Genomic DNA, 13,388 nt, shown 5'->3' with positions numbered 1-13,388 from the left:
TGTTCATTTTTAAACTGAAATTTTAAAACCACTTACGAAAGGAAATCCTATTGCAGAATTTGATTCTCCTGTGAGCCTTTGCTAAGTTTACAATCTCTGTCTCAGATAGTAGACAGTAATTATTGCTGCACAGATATTTCTGAGGTTGTACAACTTTTCACCAACTCGCTTGATAGGTTTTTAGGCTGCTGTAAATTCCTGTACTACCTGCCTAATGTTACATATATTACATTTCCTAGAATGCTTTCACACGAATGACATTTTCACTCTGCCTAGGAATACTAGAGCTCTTAATTTACTAAGTTGAGCCCTTCATTGACATTTATTTAGATACCGCTGTGACAGTAAACTACATTTTTATATGAGATGAGCTTAGTGAGAATGCAATAAAATAAGAGGAAGCATATTCCCAAGGGTGAGGGAAATCCAGAGTTTGCTAAAGAAACCCTCAATAAGAGATGCTTTTAGGAAATACATTGAGGAATGAGTGAGAGAGAGCCTTCTTGCACCTTAGAAGGTCTTAAGGACTTGAGAAGTTAATTTTCTGGCATTGCTTTGGACATTATGCCTATCATATATATTACATTTTTTTTTTTTTTTGAATATCAAAAGGCAAGGCCAAATGCTTGCGCTCTGGCTTGTGACTGCCAGTACCATAAAACTGTTAGCACAGTTCCTGATCTTTATTTGGCCAACATCAGCTATTGTTCTCTTGGACAATACCCTGGCATGATCTGGTTGATGCTGCAGCCCAGGAGTTTATTCTCCTTAGTAATGTGGCTGTGGCTGCTTCTAGGGGAGGAGACATATGGGGTCAAGTTGTACTGTCCTACCTGCCCTCAAGGTTGAGGAACTGAGCCTCACATTGTTAATTTACCAATAAGTTTGGCATTTATTTCTCCTTTGATCCCTGTCGGGTGCTGAAGCTGGAAAATAACCAAAGTGGTGACTGTGTTGGAGGGGGGTAGTGGAGAGACCCATGAATTGATGATGGGAATGAACATCTTATCCTGCTCTTTGTTTATAGCTTGGAGAAGGGAGTACAAATGCTGAGAAAAACAAGGAACTTCCAGGGAGCCTGGAGAAAATTGAAGAGCTCCTTGGAGAGGTGGATAGATGGGCAGCAGAGACTGGATGTCTGCTTGGCAAGATCAGTCAGGAGGGGCCTGTGGAACCTGAGACAGAGGAACGTTTGCAGGTGCAAATACTGCTTAAAATACTCATTAATCAGATTCTCATATTTCAGCACAGATTTGTGGCTGGGATAGAATGGGCCATCATCAGTGAAGCAGAAATTTATGTGGATTTTGTGCTGTAACGCTGGTAAAAAGTTGAGACAGTGCCAGTGCTTTGATATTATTTCTCAGGACTGCTCCTAGATGAGCTGTAAGTGAATCTTCCAACATCAGTGTGTCCAGATGACAAGCAGGTGCCAATGAAGTGCTGTTGGTGCCACTGATCAGCAGCTTGTTCTTGAGTGATATTAATTACTCCTGTCCAGCACAGCACTTGGAGCAGTTGACAATTTGAGAATTTCTCCTGGTCATACAGTGCTTTTATCATCTACCCTCCAGTGCAGGGAGAAGGTTTGGGACAACTTGGCTTTATTCAAGGCTTACTTGTCAAAAACTGGGATACTTGAAGTATTTTCAGCAGCATGTGGGGTAATTTGGGAATATCAGCTTATAGGCAGTTGCTCTAAATATCCACAGCAAGCACAAATTAATTTCTAACAAGAAATTCCACTAGTCTCTATTTCCCATATCTCTGCCAGGGATTACTGTCCCCAGCAGATGGCAGGTGAAAATACGTGTACAGAACTCAGCAACTTCAATACAAAGTCTGATTTATTTTCTTCACCTGCCAATGAAGATGAGACTGAACAAAGATGCCAAGCTTTGCACTGGAGAAACTGAAGCACTGTCTTATGTTGCTTTTACTATTTCTGCCACAAGGCCTGTATAACCTAATAGTGTGAAGGTGACCACCAGAAGGATACTTCATTGAAGCTCCTTTGTCTAACTGCTGTAATTAAACAGAAATACTCTTCAGTTCATTAAATCTACCTACAATAACTGTGAAGCAGAATCAGTGTTAGTTTTACTGTTGGTTTGTGCCTTCTCGCATTGTGTTTATTTTACAGATTTAGGAGTGTTAAAAGTGTGAAAAGAATCTACTCATCTTTGTGTAATCATGGGCATATGTTTATAAAATAAGCCTCATTTTGCACTGTGACACTAGTTTGTTAAAAACCATGAAGCAACAAAAGACACCATGAAATACAGCCTCCAAAAATGTGACTGGCATTGTATCTCCACGTCTGGGAGCAAGAGAGATCAGGTCGCTTGTTACCTGCAGTGCCAATAGGTCAGGAACCAGAATAAAGCACTGATTATCATTAGAAGAATGCTAATTGACAACTTCAAACAGGAAAATGTGTTGAATATTCATAGATCAGAACAGCTCTAATAAGGACATTTCATGATAAATATTCAAACATGACACACTGCTCCTGCATGCAAAATACCCAGCTGCTTCCTGCCTCTTAGTACTGAATAGCACAAGAAAATCCGAGCCTTGGTATGTGCTTACTTTTGGATGACTTCATGACCAGACAATGCATATCCAAATGTGTGATTTGTACATTCATTTGGAAAGCTGTTTGGATGGGAGAATGTTGGCTCTGAGGCAAAGACATGGGAGGTATCACACTGACAGAAAGAAATTGTTTCAGCAAACAGAATCCCCTGTGGATGGCAGCAAATTTCTTTCTCTCCTCACAGAGATTTTGCAGTGCAATACACTGACCATAATTGGAATATAAGGTTTTCCCTTGACCAAATATTTACCATCCATGATCAAGGCTGGCTTTGTCATTCAGTGCATTTAAACAAAAAGACATAAACACTGTAAAGGCTTCTGATGGTTTCTTTTCAACCAGAGTTTGGCTGCAAGAGGAACCTTATGCCAAGAACAAGTTGTGGCAGCAGAAGAGAGATTGCAATCCCTGATGCAAAATGTTCCAAGTCAGGTGTTTCAACAGCATTCTCACACCACTGGGCTGGAGGCACGAATTAAAGAAGCCAGAGACAAAATTGAGGTACTCCTTTTTTGTTGTTACTGCTCCTTGTACACACAGAGATATCTCTAATTTTAGCATTATGTGATAGGGAAGACTCCTTATCAGTCATGTAAAATAGAAAAGGTTTTATACTGTTGGAATGAGTCTCCCAGACTTTTACCAGGGCAAATTCTAGAACATTTCAAAGATCATATCTCAACTTGAAAAACTTGAGTGATGTGATGAAGCAATAACTTTATGTAATTACTGACACTCAAGCATGCTCTGAAAAGAGTCTCTTTCTTCCAAGGCTGTCATGGGTGACATGAACAACATGCTGTCCAAATCTGAGAAGAGACCATCAGAAAAGGAGGCTTTGCTTAATTTTGAAGAATCCCAGAAAGAGCTTGAGGTCTCTATTTCAAAGGCTGTGCAACTTGTCAGTCAAAAATTAAACCCAGAAGAATGTATTTCAAGATACGAGGTGGGTTTGTATTCTGAACCAGCTGAATTTAAGTATTTCTTAGTGCTGTGTGGGTTCTAGAAGTCTTAAGGTTCCACAGTGAGAAAAAGATCAGATTTTTTTTTTTTGGTAGCTATTAATGCTTTTCTCAGCTTAATTTAGCTGAGAAAATGTAGTGATTTAGCACTGTCAGCATATATTAACTTGGCAGACAACTTGAATGAAGAAACATAAATCTGTGTGGCAGTTTATTCAGTGCCTTGTCTTAAATTACTCCATTGTTCTATCAGAACTCATCGTGTTCTGAACTACAACCAATTTTTTTTCTTGATCAATAATTAAGATTCCCATCAAGAATCACATGCCTGAATTCTTGGACAGGTCTTTAAAGCATGATAATAAATACTGAATCTCCTCTTTTTTCCCAGAGGGTAGCTGGTAAATAAAGTGTTCAGTCTCAAAATGTGTATCTCTAAAAGGGATATAAAAAACAGAAGTGCCCAAAATCTGTGTTGCCTCATCTTGCAGAGCAAGGCCTGGGTGTCCATGTACCAGGAGGAGCTCAGAGCTTCACTCCAGGCCATCTTGCAGGGTCCCATCATGCTGATGGAGACCTTTCACCCTCTTGCTGACATGGGACATGGCCATGTAGATTCCCTAGAAAAGAGTCTGAGTTCAGGGACTTTAATCTTTCTTCTTTTATGTCAAATTTGCCCCTAAAAGAGGAGTTGCAAGATCAACACCTGCTTTTCTCCATAAAGCACACACTGAAAGTGTCTGCAACCTTTTGCAGATGTGCAGGGGTGGAAAATGCTCTTGCAGTCACCCACACAAGGGCCACCACAGCCCATACATGCAATGTATACATTCATTACGCACAGCTTTTGTATGCTACTGATGTAATTTTATTAGGTAAATAAGTTACATTCAGTTCTGTTTATTTTTCATTATGATGCCTTTTTTGCAGGAAGCTTTTAATGCTCTGGACAACAAAGTTCTTGAGAAATTTTTGAAAGCAGCTGAACAGCTGAAAAATATTTCATCTGATCATGAAAAGCTGGTAGTGGAAGAAGATGTTCGTAGGAGATGGGAGGTGAGATAATACAGGAAGAAGAATCCACTGTCTGTTCTCATTAGACCTGGTATCTTAGAAAAACACTTTTTTTGTCACATTATGTTCTGAGGTTTTTATTTGCTGTGTAACACTGTCTCACCATCTCACAGGAACAATGTGTTTTGAATTTTGCAGGCTGTTCGTCAGGAAATTATATCCTATGTCCAGCTCATGGTAGAAAGGGAAAAAAAGAAATTTAATGCAACTTTAAAAAAAATCAATAAGCAATTAGGCAAAGAGAAGAAACTCCTAAGTATGGATAAAACCAAAGGGCTCATCAAGGAACATGAGGTACCCGAGACATTCTTTTTCTGCTCACTTACCTCTCTTTGTGGATGCTTTGCTGTCCTTCTTCCTCCTTTTTAGGTACATTATGGCAGCCTGTTCTTGTGAAACAGGGCTCTTGTGCTCTATGTTATATAAACACAGAACAAAGAGACCACTCAAATTATTTCTTTACCTTTTTTGACTGCAGATATTAGTGTTCTTGCATAGTTTTAGAATTAACTCCTCGTTAAGTAGATGGTATCTTGTTCCCTTTTTTTTTTTTCAGATTTTGATATATCCGGATTTTACCCTACTAAGTATAATAATTGATGAGGAATATTTTTTAAAAATTTTATTTTTTTTTCTGCAGTCAATGGGACATGCCTGTCTGATGTCAGGGTGAAGAAGCTTTGGGACCAAAGTAGTTAAAATTGTGGTAACATAATGAATTTCAAAATCAAGCAAGACTCAGTGTAGTCTTGTGAATACAGCTGGGGAACATGTTGCCAGAAACCCTGATTTCTGTCCTGACTCTGTTTGAGAAAGAATTGAGAGAAAATAAGTGTTTCTTTCTTGGTTTGACAGCTTACACTTTTAAGTGCACTCATCCGAGAAGATAGTGGAAGTAGAAAAAAATGTATGTGAATAATTGCATATCCTCATGAATTAACATGAGTTTATTATATCATTTTTCTTTGTTTAGGCCTCTTTTTCACATGAAGGCAGCCTGAGGGAACTTCAGAAGTCATTAGAAGACCTTAAAATACTGGGAAGACTGTCAGAAGAAACTGTCCCAGGAATACAGACACTCACTGCAGACTGTGAACAAAAGCTAGAAAAGGTTCAGCAAATGGTGGCAGATACTTCCACAGCGCTGCTGGCTCGTGCTGGGATAGGACAGGCACCTCAGAAAGGGTGGGTGGCTGAGGGCATGATGTGTTGTAGCTTCATGGAAATCATTTATACAGCTGGATTTTGTGGTAGTGTAAATGTGCTACTGAGGACATTACTATGGACATTACTGGGGACAAACTGTACATTTAAACACTTAGTATTAAGTTTCATGAACTAGCAAGTACAGTGTTTGATTACCCTTCATCACAGCTGCAATGTTTTTAATCTTTGGCTAGGGTTTCTTTTTTCCCTTTGTATTTCATAATTCGTTCTTTTAAACTGTAGGAGCTCCATTATTGCTTCTGAGAATGGAGAAGAGCCTGGTTCTTCTCAAGAAATCAATAACCTTTCGGTACAGGAGGTAAGAAATCCAGACTTACTGTTAAAGAACAGTGCTCTGTCAAAGGGAGATCATTGCCAAAAGGAAAAAGTGATTATTTCTCTTACTATTTTCATTGTGATAGGACCTCAAGCCTATCACAGAAATCAAAACCCCCCTATACTTGTGAATGTAGATTAAGTAAATATTAAAAGTTAACATGCAAGGAACAGGACTTGGCATCCCAAGGAGATGTGAGTCTCCAACCTTGCATGACATTTTGCTAAAAATGGTTTTCAGGTGAGAGTCATGTGAGAAGGTGGGTTCATATTGAAATCCCCTATAGTGTCCCAGTAATTTGAACAAGTTTCAGAGGACAGAGGGAGGGAAAAATAATGAAGACTTGGAGGTGTTTGTCTGTATCTGTGGAAAGAATGAATGAGCTGGCTGCAAGTATTCAGAAATTTGCTCTTTAGGGTCATGATTGAGTTTAAACACATCTTGTATTCATGAATGGTATCTCTCATCTCCTTTGGGACACATCAAGCAGTTCCTTCCTTCAGAAGTTCACAGATGTCTGTTAGGCTTCACTGTGTTATTACACAGCATGATGTGGAGGTCACTGTTAACCTTTTTATTTTTACTTAGACCTCAAGACCTGCTGCAGATATAGTTTTGGAACCAGATGTGAAACATCACAATGGAGAAAGCTGTGCAGAGAAATTTGAGGAAGACAGTGATTTGGCCATACCAGCTTTGTTAGAGAGGTAATTTTTAGAAAATAAAATACATGTGTATCAGGAGATGATACTGTGCTAGACATTCACAGATTAATTGAATATATCAAACATAGGGTGCACTTTTGCTGTGCAGAATTCTGTTCTCTTTCTACTACAGTTTACGTAATATATCTCTGTAATTGATAAGGAAGCACTGCAGCTGCTAAATGCTTCAAACATTAGGATTTTATAGCAAGAACACTTATAGCTGTAGAAGTTTTACTTCTGCTCTTTTCTTGGACCAGAAAGGTCTGTACCCCCCCTTACTAATAACTTCAAATATTGTAAGGTAAAAAAATTGTGACAAGTTTTTAGAGAACCAACATTTTTACATTCATAAAATTGAATTTAGAGAATGCAGGCAGACATTCATACTTTAAAATTAGCCAGGTGAGCAATATCTCATCTCTTTAATATGTCCTCATTTGTGCCCATTCATTTGAGACTTCATCAAAATATGTATTTGCAATAGACTGTGCTTATTTTGCATGGTAATCTATTGGTCAGCAAGTCCTATAACCTGCCATGTTCCATTAAATTAGAAGTAATATTCTCTCTGAAAGTGATTGCCTCTTTCTTTAGCTATAACATACAAAGAAGTAACCTGGAGGAACTGTTACAAATCAGCAGAGATAAAGTAGCATCTGGCTTTACTGATGAAATAAAGGGCACTTCATGCCTTCAGAATAAGCTGCTTGAACTACAGGTAAGTATTTGTCTTCTAAAAATGTAGTTGGTGCCTAAATTGTTACTTTCTCATGTAGAGCCCTCGCCTTTCTGTGTTTACAAGGGAAAAAGAGCATCCTTGTCACCAGGTTTATTAGAAGTGTAAGGGAGATCAAGAGTTTGGGTTTCAGCAGAACTGCATTCCTGCTTAGCAGTGGAGTTTTTCAAGCGTTGCTGAAAGAAGAAATTGGTGACTCTTGGTTTGTTACCTGCAGGCTAAAATAGGGAAAAAAACCTATGGAGAGCAGCTTTTTCTGTTGGCAGGAGTGGTAAGTGATAGAGATGGTCAGGGCCGGAGGAGTCAGCAGAGTTGAACCACCAAGTGGCAGTGGTGTATGTACGGAATGGAACTATTCCCGGATTTGATTAGATTTGTGAGATCCTTAAGGGGATGACAAAGGGCACAGTATTGATGCTGGAGGGTTTATTACTGCAATTTTTCAAGGCCTTGCTTGAAAGGAGTACAAAGCTTAACTAGCATCTCAGAACTTGGTTCAGTTCTGTAATTGGTTGGGTTTTTTTTCTTTTGAACATAGCTAAGTGGAGATATTTTCATTCTTGAAGTAAGAATAGCTGACTCATATTTATTGAATCCTTTATAAAATGTAGCCAAGGTATACATCTGACATGGAAATTTTCATCATGAAAAGTTGCTAGAGATTTGCATGCAGCTGAAAATGGAATCTTAAAGGGAAAAAAAGACAATAGAAACTCCTACTTTCAGATGATATTTTCACTGTTTTTGTAAGAGCCTCTTGTGACTGTAGTTTTATGAACTGTCCAGTCCACTGAGAAAAACAAGATCATGTTAATGCAATTAGCACTGCTTATCTCTTAGGTGATAGAGAGTGAAATCAGTTCTGGTTGGACACAGTTGGAAAACATCTCATCTACCTTAGAAAATCTTGGGGTTGAAGTGCAGCAGGCTGCGCTCTCTGAGACAAGAAACAAGCTACAAGGAGAGTGGAAAGAGCTTCAGGATATTATAAGTACCAGGTATAAAATAACACTTTATGATATTAGCTAAGGAATAGTTCATTGTAACTAATGTGTGTGTTTTGAAGGGAATAGTGCGTGTTACAGAAAATACTTGCAAACTTTTAACCTTTTTTAATGACGTAAAATTAAGTTTTTCTTAATTTTTCTTGGTTCATATGCACATGGCAGATAGTGTGAATCTCCCCAAGAAGCAGAGAGCCAGATCTTTCTAACATCACTGTGCAATATTCCCATATATTGCTGTTATTTCCTTTCATCTTCTGGTTAAATTCACAGCGATTCACACTGCTTTTCTCATTAATGAAAGAAAAACTCCGTTGACCTCCGGAGGAGGAGGAGGATTAGATCTGTTAGACAGTCAATTACATTATTTTTGTGGCTTTTTATGCTGTAAAATGGAGAGTGACTTTTCTTGCTTGCCTTTCCAGTTCATGCTTTGTTACCTTTCTTGCAGAATGAACTCTTTAAGGACTGCTTTGGAAATTGTTTTGCCAATAGAAAATGAATCCATTCTTCTCTGTGAATTGGATCAGCAGCTGAAGAAAAAGGACATCCAGCAGTTTAATCTGATGAATAGTGATCTTGCTTATAGGGAACTGAAGGTAAGCGAGGATGCAGAGACCACACCCTAGCCAGAACAGGTTTTAATGTCTGGGAAGTAGAGAGTTTCATGGAATTTTCATTCAGGAGGTTGGGACTGCTGACAAGACTTCCTAAACCTTCGAAAATCTGTAACAGCATTTTACTGCCTTTGCTTTAAATGTCATTGCTCCTGTAGAGGCAGCCAGGGACCCTCAGTAGGTTCTGCTGTAAAAAAACATTATTATGAACATTTTGTCTTGTGTTAGGACTTTCCTTTGATGCAGATTTACAGTGTTCCCACCTGCCTTATATAATTTTGTGGAGCCATTTACATAGTATGGTGTTAATTTGTGAGCTGATCTAAACTGCCTGTGTCACATCTGCTGAAGTATCTGAGCACACCTTGGGATTGATTTGGAAGTTCTGCATGGATACAGTAATTGTTCATTTGCTATCCATGTCTAATGCCTAGGCCCTGGTCCATTAGGCAGGGTGAATATTGTTTTGTTCACTGACAGCTACACAGGACTGAAAGTTTGTGTTTGTCTACCCTTGGCTCTCCAGTGAAGTAGGGTTTAGGTCTCTCAAGCTGTAGGGCAGAGAGCATGTGCACTCTCTGCCTGACCATTTTAGGCTGGAAGGACTCAGACTTCTTGCCCAGCTCACTGCACAGCTGGAGTTTCACAACACTGACACACTGCTCTTTGAGGGCTGTAACCAGAGAGCATACAGACTGCACCAAGAGATTTTCAAATACATGTAAGTCTCCTGCAAGAGTATAACATGAAGAACTTAAAAGATGGCAGAGTAATAAATCTTGCCGTGCTTGCCTGTGCTCTGACTGATGTCCTGCTGTGAGAACCTGCTGCTTTCAGTGCCAGGACTCTCATCATCTTTCTCTCCTTCTTGTCTGATTGCTGCAAAAATTGCTGGGCTTTCAGTAGTGCTGATCAAATTCCCTGTGTGTGGAATACCATTTTATTTGATTTTTTTTTTGTTCTTTTTTCTTCCCTCCCCTGAAGTCCAGAATAGGTTTTCTTTCTTAACTACCCTGTTTATCATACTTGTTTTGCTACTAGTATAATTTGGGTTTCAGTCATAGGTTCACTTGAGTGCCGGATATATGTTTTCTTTCACTTGCTAACGCTGTTGGTCATTCTCTCAATTTCAGGAGCTACAGAGATCCATATTAAATCAGATTGAAGTGTGCAAACAGTTGGAACACCTAGATAGTTCAGCAAGGGATGAATTTAATCCAATAGACCTGCAAGCTGCAAGTAAAATTATGATTTACTATCAAAACCAGCTTGAAGAAATGAGCAATAAAATGCAGATCCGCGAGACAGTACTTAAAGATCTGGAAGCTTTTATGGCCTCATTGAGGAAGATTCAGTCTTCCATCAAATGTCTCACAGATCCCCCAGGTCAGCCTGAAATACAGGGGAAAGCTTTGAGAGAGGCTGCACAAGAAGTTTCTCACATGTCAGAAGAGGCCAAACATTTGGATGAACGCCTGAAAACTGTTGATATCTGTTTGGAAGATGCTGAATGTGGGAGAAAGACTTGCTGTGAAAACCTTGTTTTGACTTTATCTGAAAAGCTAAATACGATTTATGATCCCCCAAGTGAACAGGTGCTTACAGAAGAAAGAGACTTGTATGAGATTTTCTCCAGAAAAAACGCTGAACTCCTTAAAAACATTCAGGATCTACGTGACAGAATTAACAAAATAGGCTTGAAGGATCCAACAATTCCAGCTATTCAGAAAAGGTGATTTCTTTTTTAAAGCTCTTTTAATTTCATAATTTCACTCAAGTCAGCCTGTGGCCCCTTCGAGGGCCCCTTCAGAGCACTGAAATTTGAAGTATCTGTGGAGCATTGACAGAAGCTGTGGATGTAGTTTTATTTGTTCCATTGCAGCCTAAGTAAGGAAGCCTTCTCCATTTTTTCTTTTCTTTTGAGTTGCTCTCTATGTGTGTGTTTGAAGCACTGAGGAAGAAAAAATAGGAGGAGGTTGATTGTTGTGATCTTAGTTTTCAGCAAGAAAACTGTCAAAGAGGGAAATGGGTCCCCTTGCTGTGCACTGATGCACCTGATCTGAAACTCTGCAGTGTAAGATAGACAGCATGCACTTACCTTTTAATACAAACTGATTCACTATGTTCATACAGACCCAGTTGCCTTTTAAGATTTTTGGATTACCTTCTCAAAGAGCTAAGGTCAGCATAACTCATCTGAAGGCCTGTGTCAAATTATGTGAACCGAAGATCAAATTAGACTTTTTATGATGTCATTTAATATAGCATGTGGAGCTCACGATGAATTTCTAGGGAACTTAATAATTACATTGTGAACCATATCAAAGAATTACTTTAATATAAGGCTGTATTTCATTTTTTTCTAATAAAGGATAAAATCATTAACAGAATTGGAAAAGGAATTGGACTGTGCTGCTGTTGAAATGAAACCTATGCAAGAAATTGCTAATAAGCTCCCACAGATCAATGAGGAAAAGGCAGAGGAAGCAAATGAGCAGTGCAGAGCTACAGAGAGGTTATGGGAGGATACAAAGCTCTTGCTTGCTGAATGGTAAGGAGAAAAGCTACATTTTAAAGTAGTATTGTACAAGTAAGAAGTTTGCTTTTAAAATCAACCAACAAAAAAGCCTTAGATCTTTCTTTAAAGTAAATGAAATATTGATACAGTAGAAACTGTTACCATTATGATAGTGTAAACTATCACTAAACCAAGAATTGCAAATCAAAGTTTGTAGGCAAAGCTCATGAATTTTGTATATTTTTAAGACATCTCAGTGTCATAATTTAGCAGGTATGCAGTGAAGTGTTGGACTTAATTGGTATCCCAAAGAAAAACCTGGCTGCTGCTGGGAATGATGTGTCTTCTGTATTTGCTATGAGTTTCATGCCAGCACATTCAAAAAGAAAAGTCAAACTGAAACAAATGGAAGAGGACAGCTGGGAAAACAGTCTCTTATGCAGGAAAAGACTAATGGAGTTTGGTTTGATAAGTCTGTGCAAGTGGGGACTGGGAAAAGCTATGATTGATCACCCAGGGCATCTGCCCTTCCATTATGTTGTTTGAAGATGCCTAGAGGCTTTGCATGGACTGACACAGTTCTGGTTAATTCTCATGGCATGCACAGTGTCAGTGGGAATAATCTGTTTTCATATCCCACTGAAGGCTGTTCTGAAGTGGCATCTCCCACTGTCCACCACCCAAGCTTTTGTGATATCTCCTCCAAACTGTATTTCAGTGTACTGGTGTCTGAGCTCACCTTTCAGGTGGAGAGTATCATATTAACAGAACTGCTCAGATCTCATCACAGTTAGATGTTGAATCAGAAGCATGTGATGTTGAATGGCATTTCCGATTCCAAAAACTGCCTGAATACCACACCAGGTATCACACAGTATTGCAGACTTTATGACTGGTACAGTTCATCACCCCTTTTCTCACATGTTGGAATATAGGAGAAGGAAGCAGACAAGAGGTTCAGACTGCAGTTTTATGCTTAGGGCATAAATAATAGGTCTCTTTTTAATAGCCAGGAGCAGTGTGCAAGGGTTCTGGAGCTCCTGAAGCAATACCAGAGCTGCAAAACAAATCTGACCAGCATCATCCAGAAACAGGAGATTGTGCTTTCACAGCAAACTTCTTACATGGGGAAGGAGAATTTGAACAGACTAATAACAAAGGTGAGTAACAAGAACTTAGTGGAAAGAAAAGTGTTTCTTGGGAGCATTCACAGGTAGGGTTGTTCTTGTACCCTCAGTCTTTAGGGCAGATGTTAAGACCTTGCTTTCACTTTGGCTTCCAAAATACATTTAGAGACCCTATACCCTTATTTTGTTTTAAGTTGATTTAAGTCTGTTTTTGCTTAATGAATCAAGGTTTTGTTAAATGAGAGGGATTTAAAAAAACTCTAAACCCCATGGAAGAACTATGATCTAGTATGAAAATGGGATGAAGTCCTATTGTTTTTGCTCCAAGCTGTCTTTGATAGCAGTTAAACATTTACAGTAGCTTTTACATTACTTGATGAGGTATTCATACTGAATGAGCAGGTATTGCTGGACAGCCCCTCATTTAGTTTAAAGTTTTCCACCTTTTCAGACAAAAATTTGGCAGCCAGCTTCTTGGCTAAATGAATACAACCACTGGAT

At 38.9% G+C, this 13,388-nt stretch overlaps 1 protein-coding gene across 6 annotated transcripts in view; it reads left to right on the top strand.

Moving 5' to 3' along the window:
* The window catches only part of SYNE2 (spectrin repeat containing nuclear envelope protein 2), a 181,387-nt gene that overhangs the window by 42,238 nt on the left and 125,761 nt on the right, over positions 1 to 13,388 (top strand). For all 6 annotated transcript variants that reach the window (XM_064659377.1, XM_064659380.1, XM_064659379.1 and 3 more), the window contains exons 18-31: positions 1,028 to 1,198; positions 2,942 to 3,100; positions 3,372 to 3,545; positions 4,492 to 4,617; positions 4,774 to 4,929; positions 5,609 to 5,820; positions 6,085 to 6,160; positions 6,767 to 6,885; positions 7,480 to 7,603; positions 8,462 to 8,619; positions 9,077 to 9,224; positions 10,376 to 10,974; positions 11,614 to 11,793; positions 12,770 to 12,920. In XM_064659377.1, coding sequence (XP_064515447.1) covers positions 1,028 to 1,198; positions 2,942 to 3,100; positions 3,372 to 3,545; positions 4,492 to 4,617; positions 4,774 to 4,929; positions 5,609 to 5,820; positions 6,085 to 6,160; positions 6,767 to 6,885; positions 7,480 to 7,603; positions 8,462 to 8,619; positions 9,077 to 9,224; positions 10,376 to 10,974; positions 11,614 to 11,793; positions 12,770 to 12,920 — 2,553 coding nt within the window. The remainder of the gene's footprint in view (positions 1 to 1,027; positions 1,199 to 2,941; positions 3,101 to 3,371; positions 3,546 to 4,491; positions 4,618 to 4,773; positions 4,930 to 5,608; positions 5,821 to 6,084; positions 6,161 to 6,766; positions 6,886 to 7,479; positions 7,604 to 8,461; positions 8,620 to 9,076; positions 9,225 to 10,375; positions 10,975 to 11,613; positions 11,794 to 12,769; positions 12,921 to 13,388) is intronic.

Source organism: Pseudopipra pipra, chromosome 6 (assembly GCF_036250125.1).
Source record: "Pseudopipra pipra isolate bDixPip1 chromosome 6, bDixPip1.hap1, whole genome shotgun sequence".
Taxonomy (NCBI): domain Eukaryota; kingdom Metazoa; phylum Chordata; class Aves; order Passeriformes; family Pipridae; genus Pseudopipra; species Pseudopipra pipra.
Note: the sequence above shows the minus strand (reverse complement) of the source record. Positions and strands in the feature narration are given on the sequence as shown.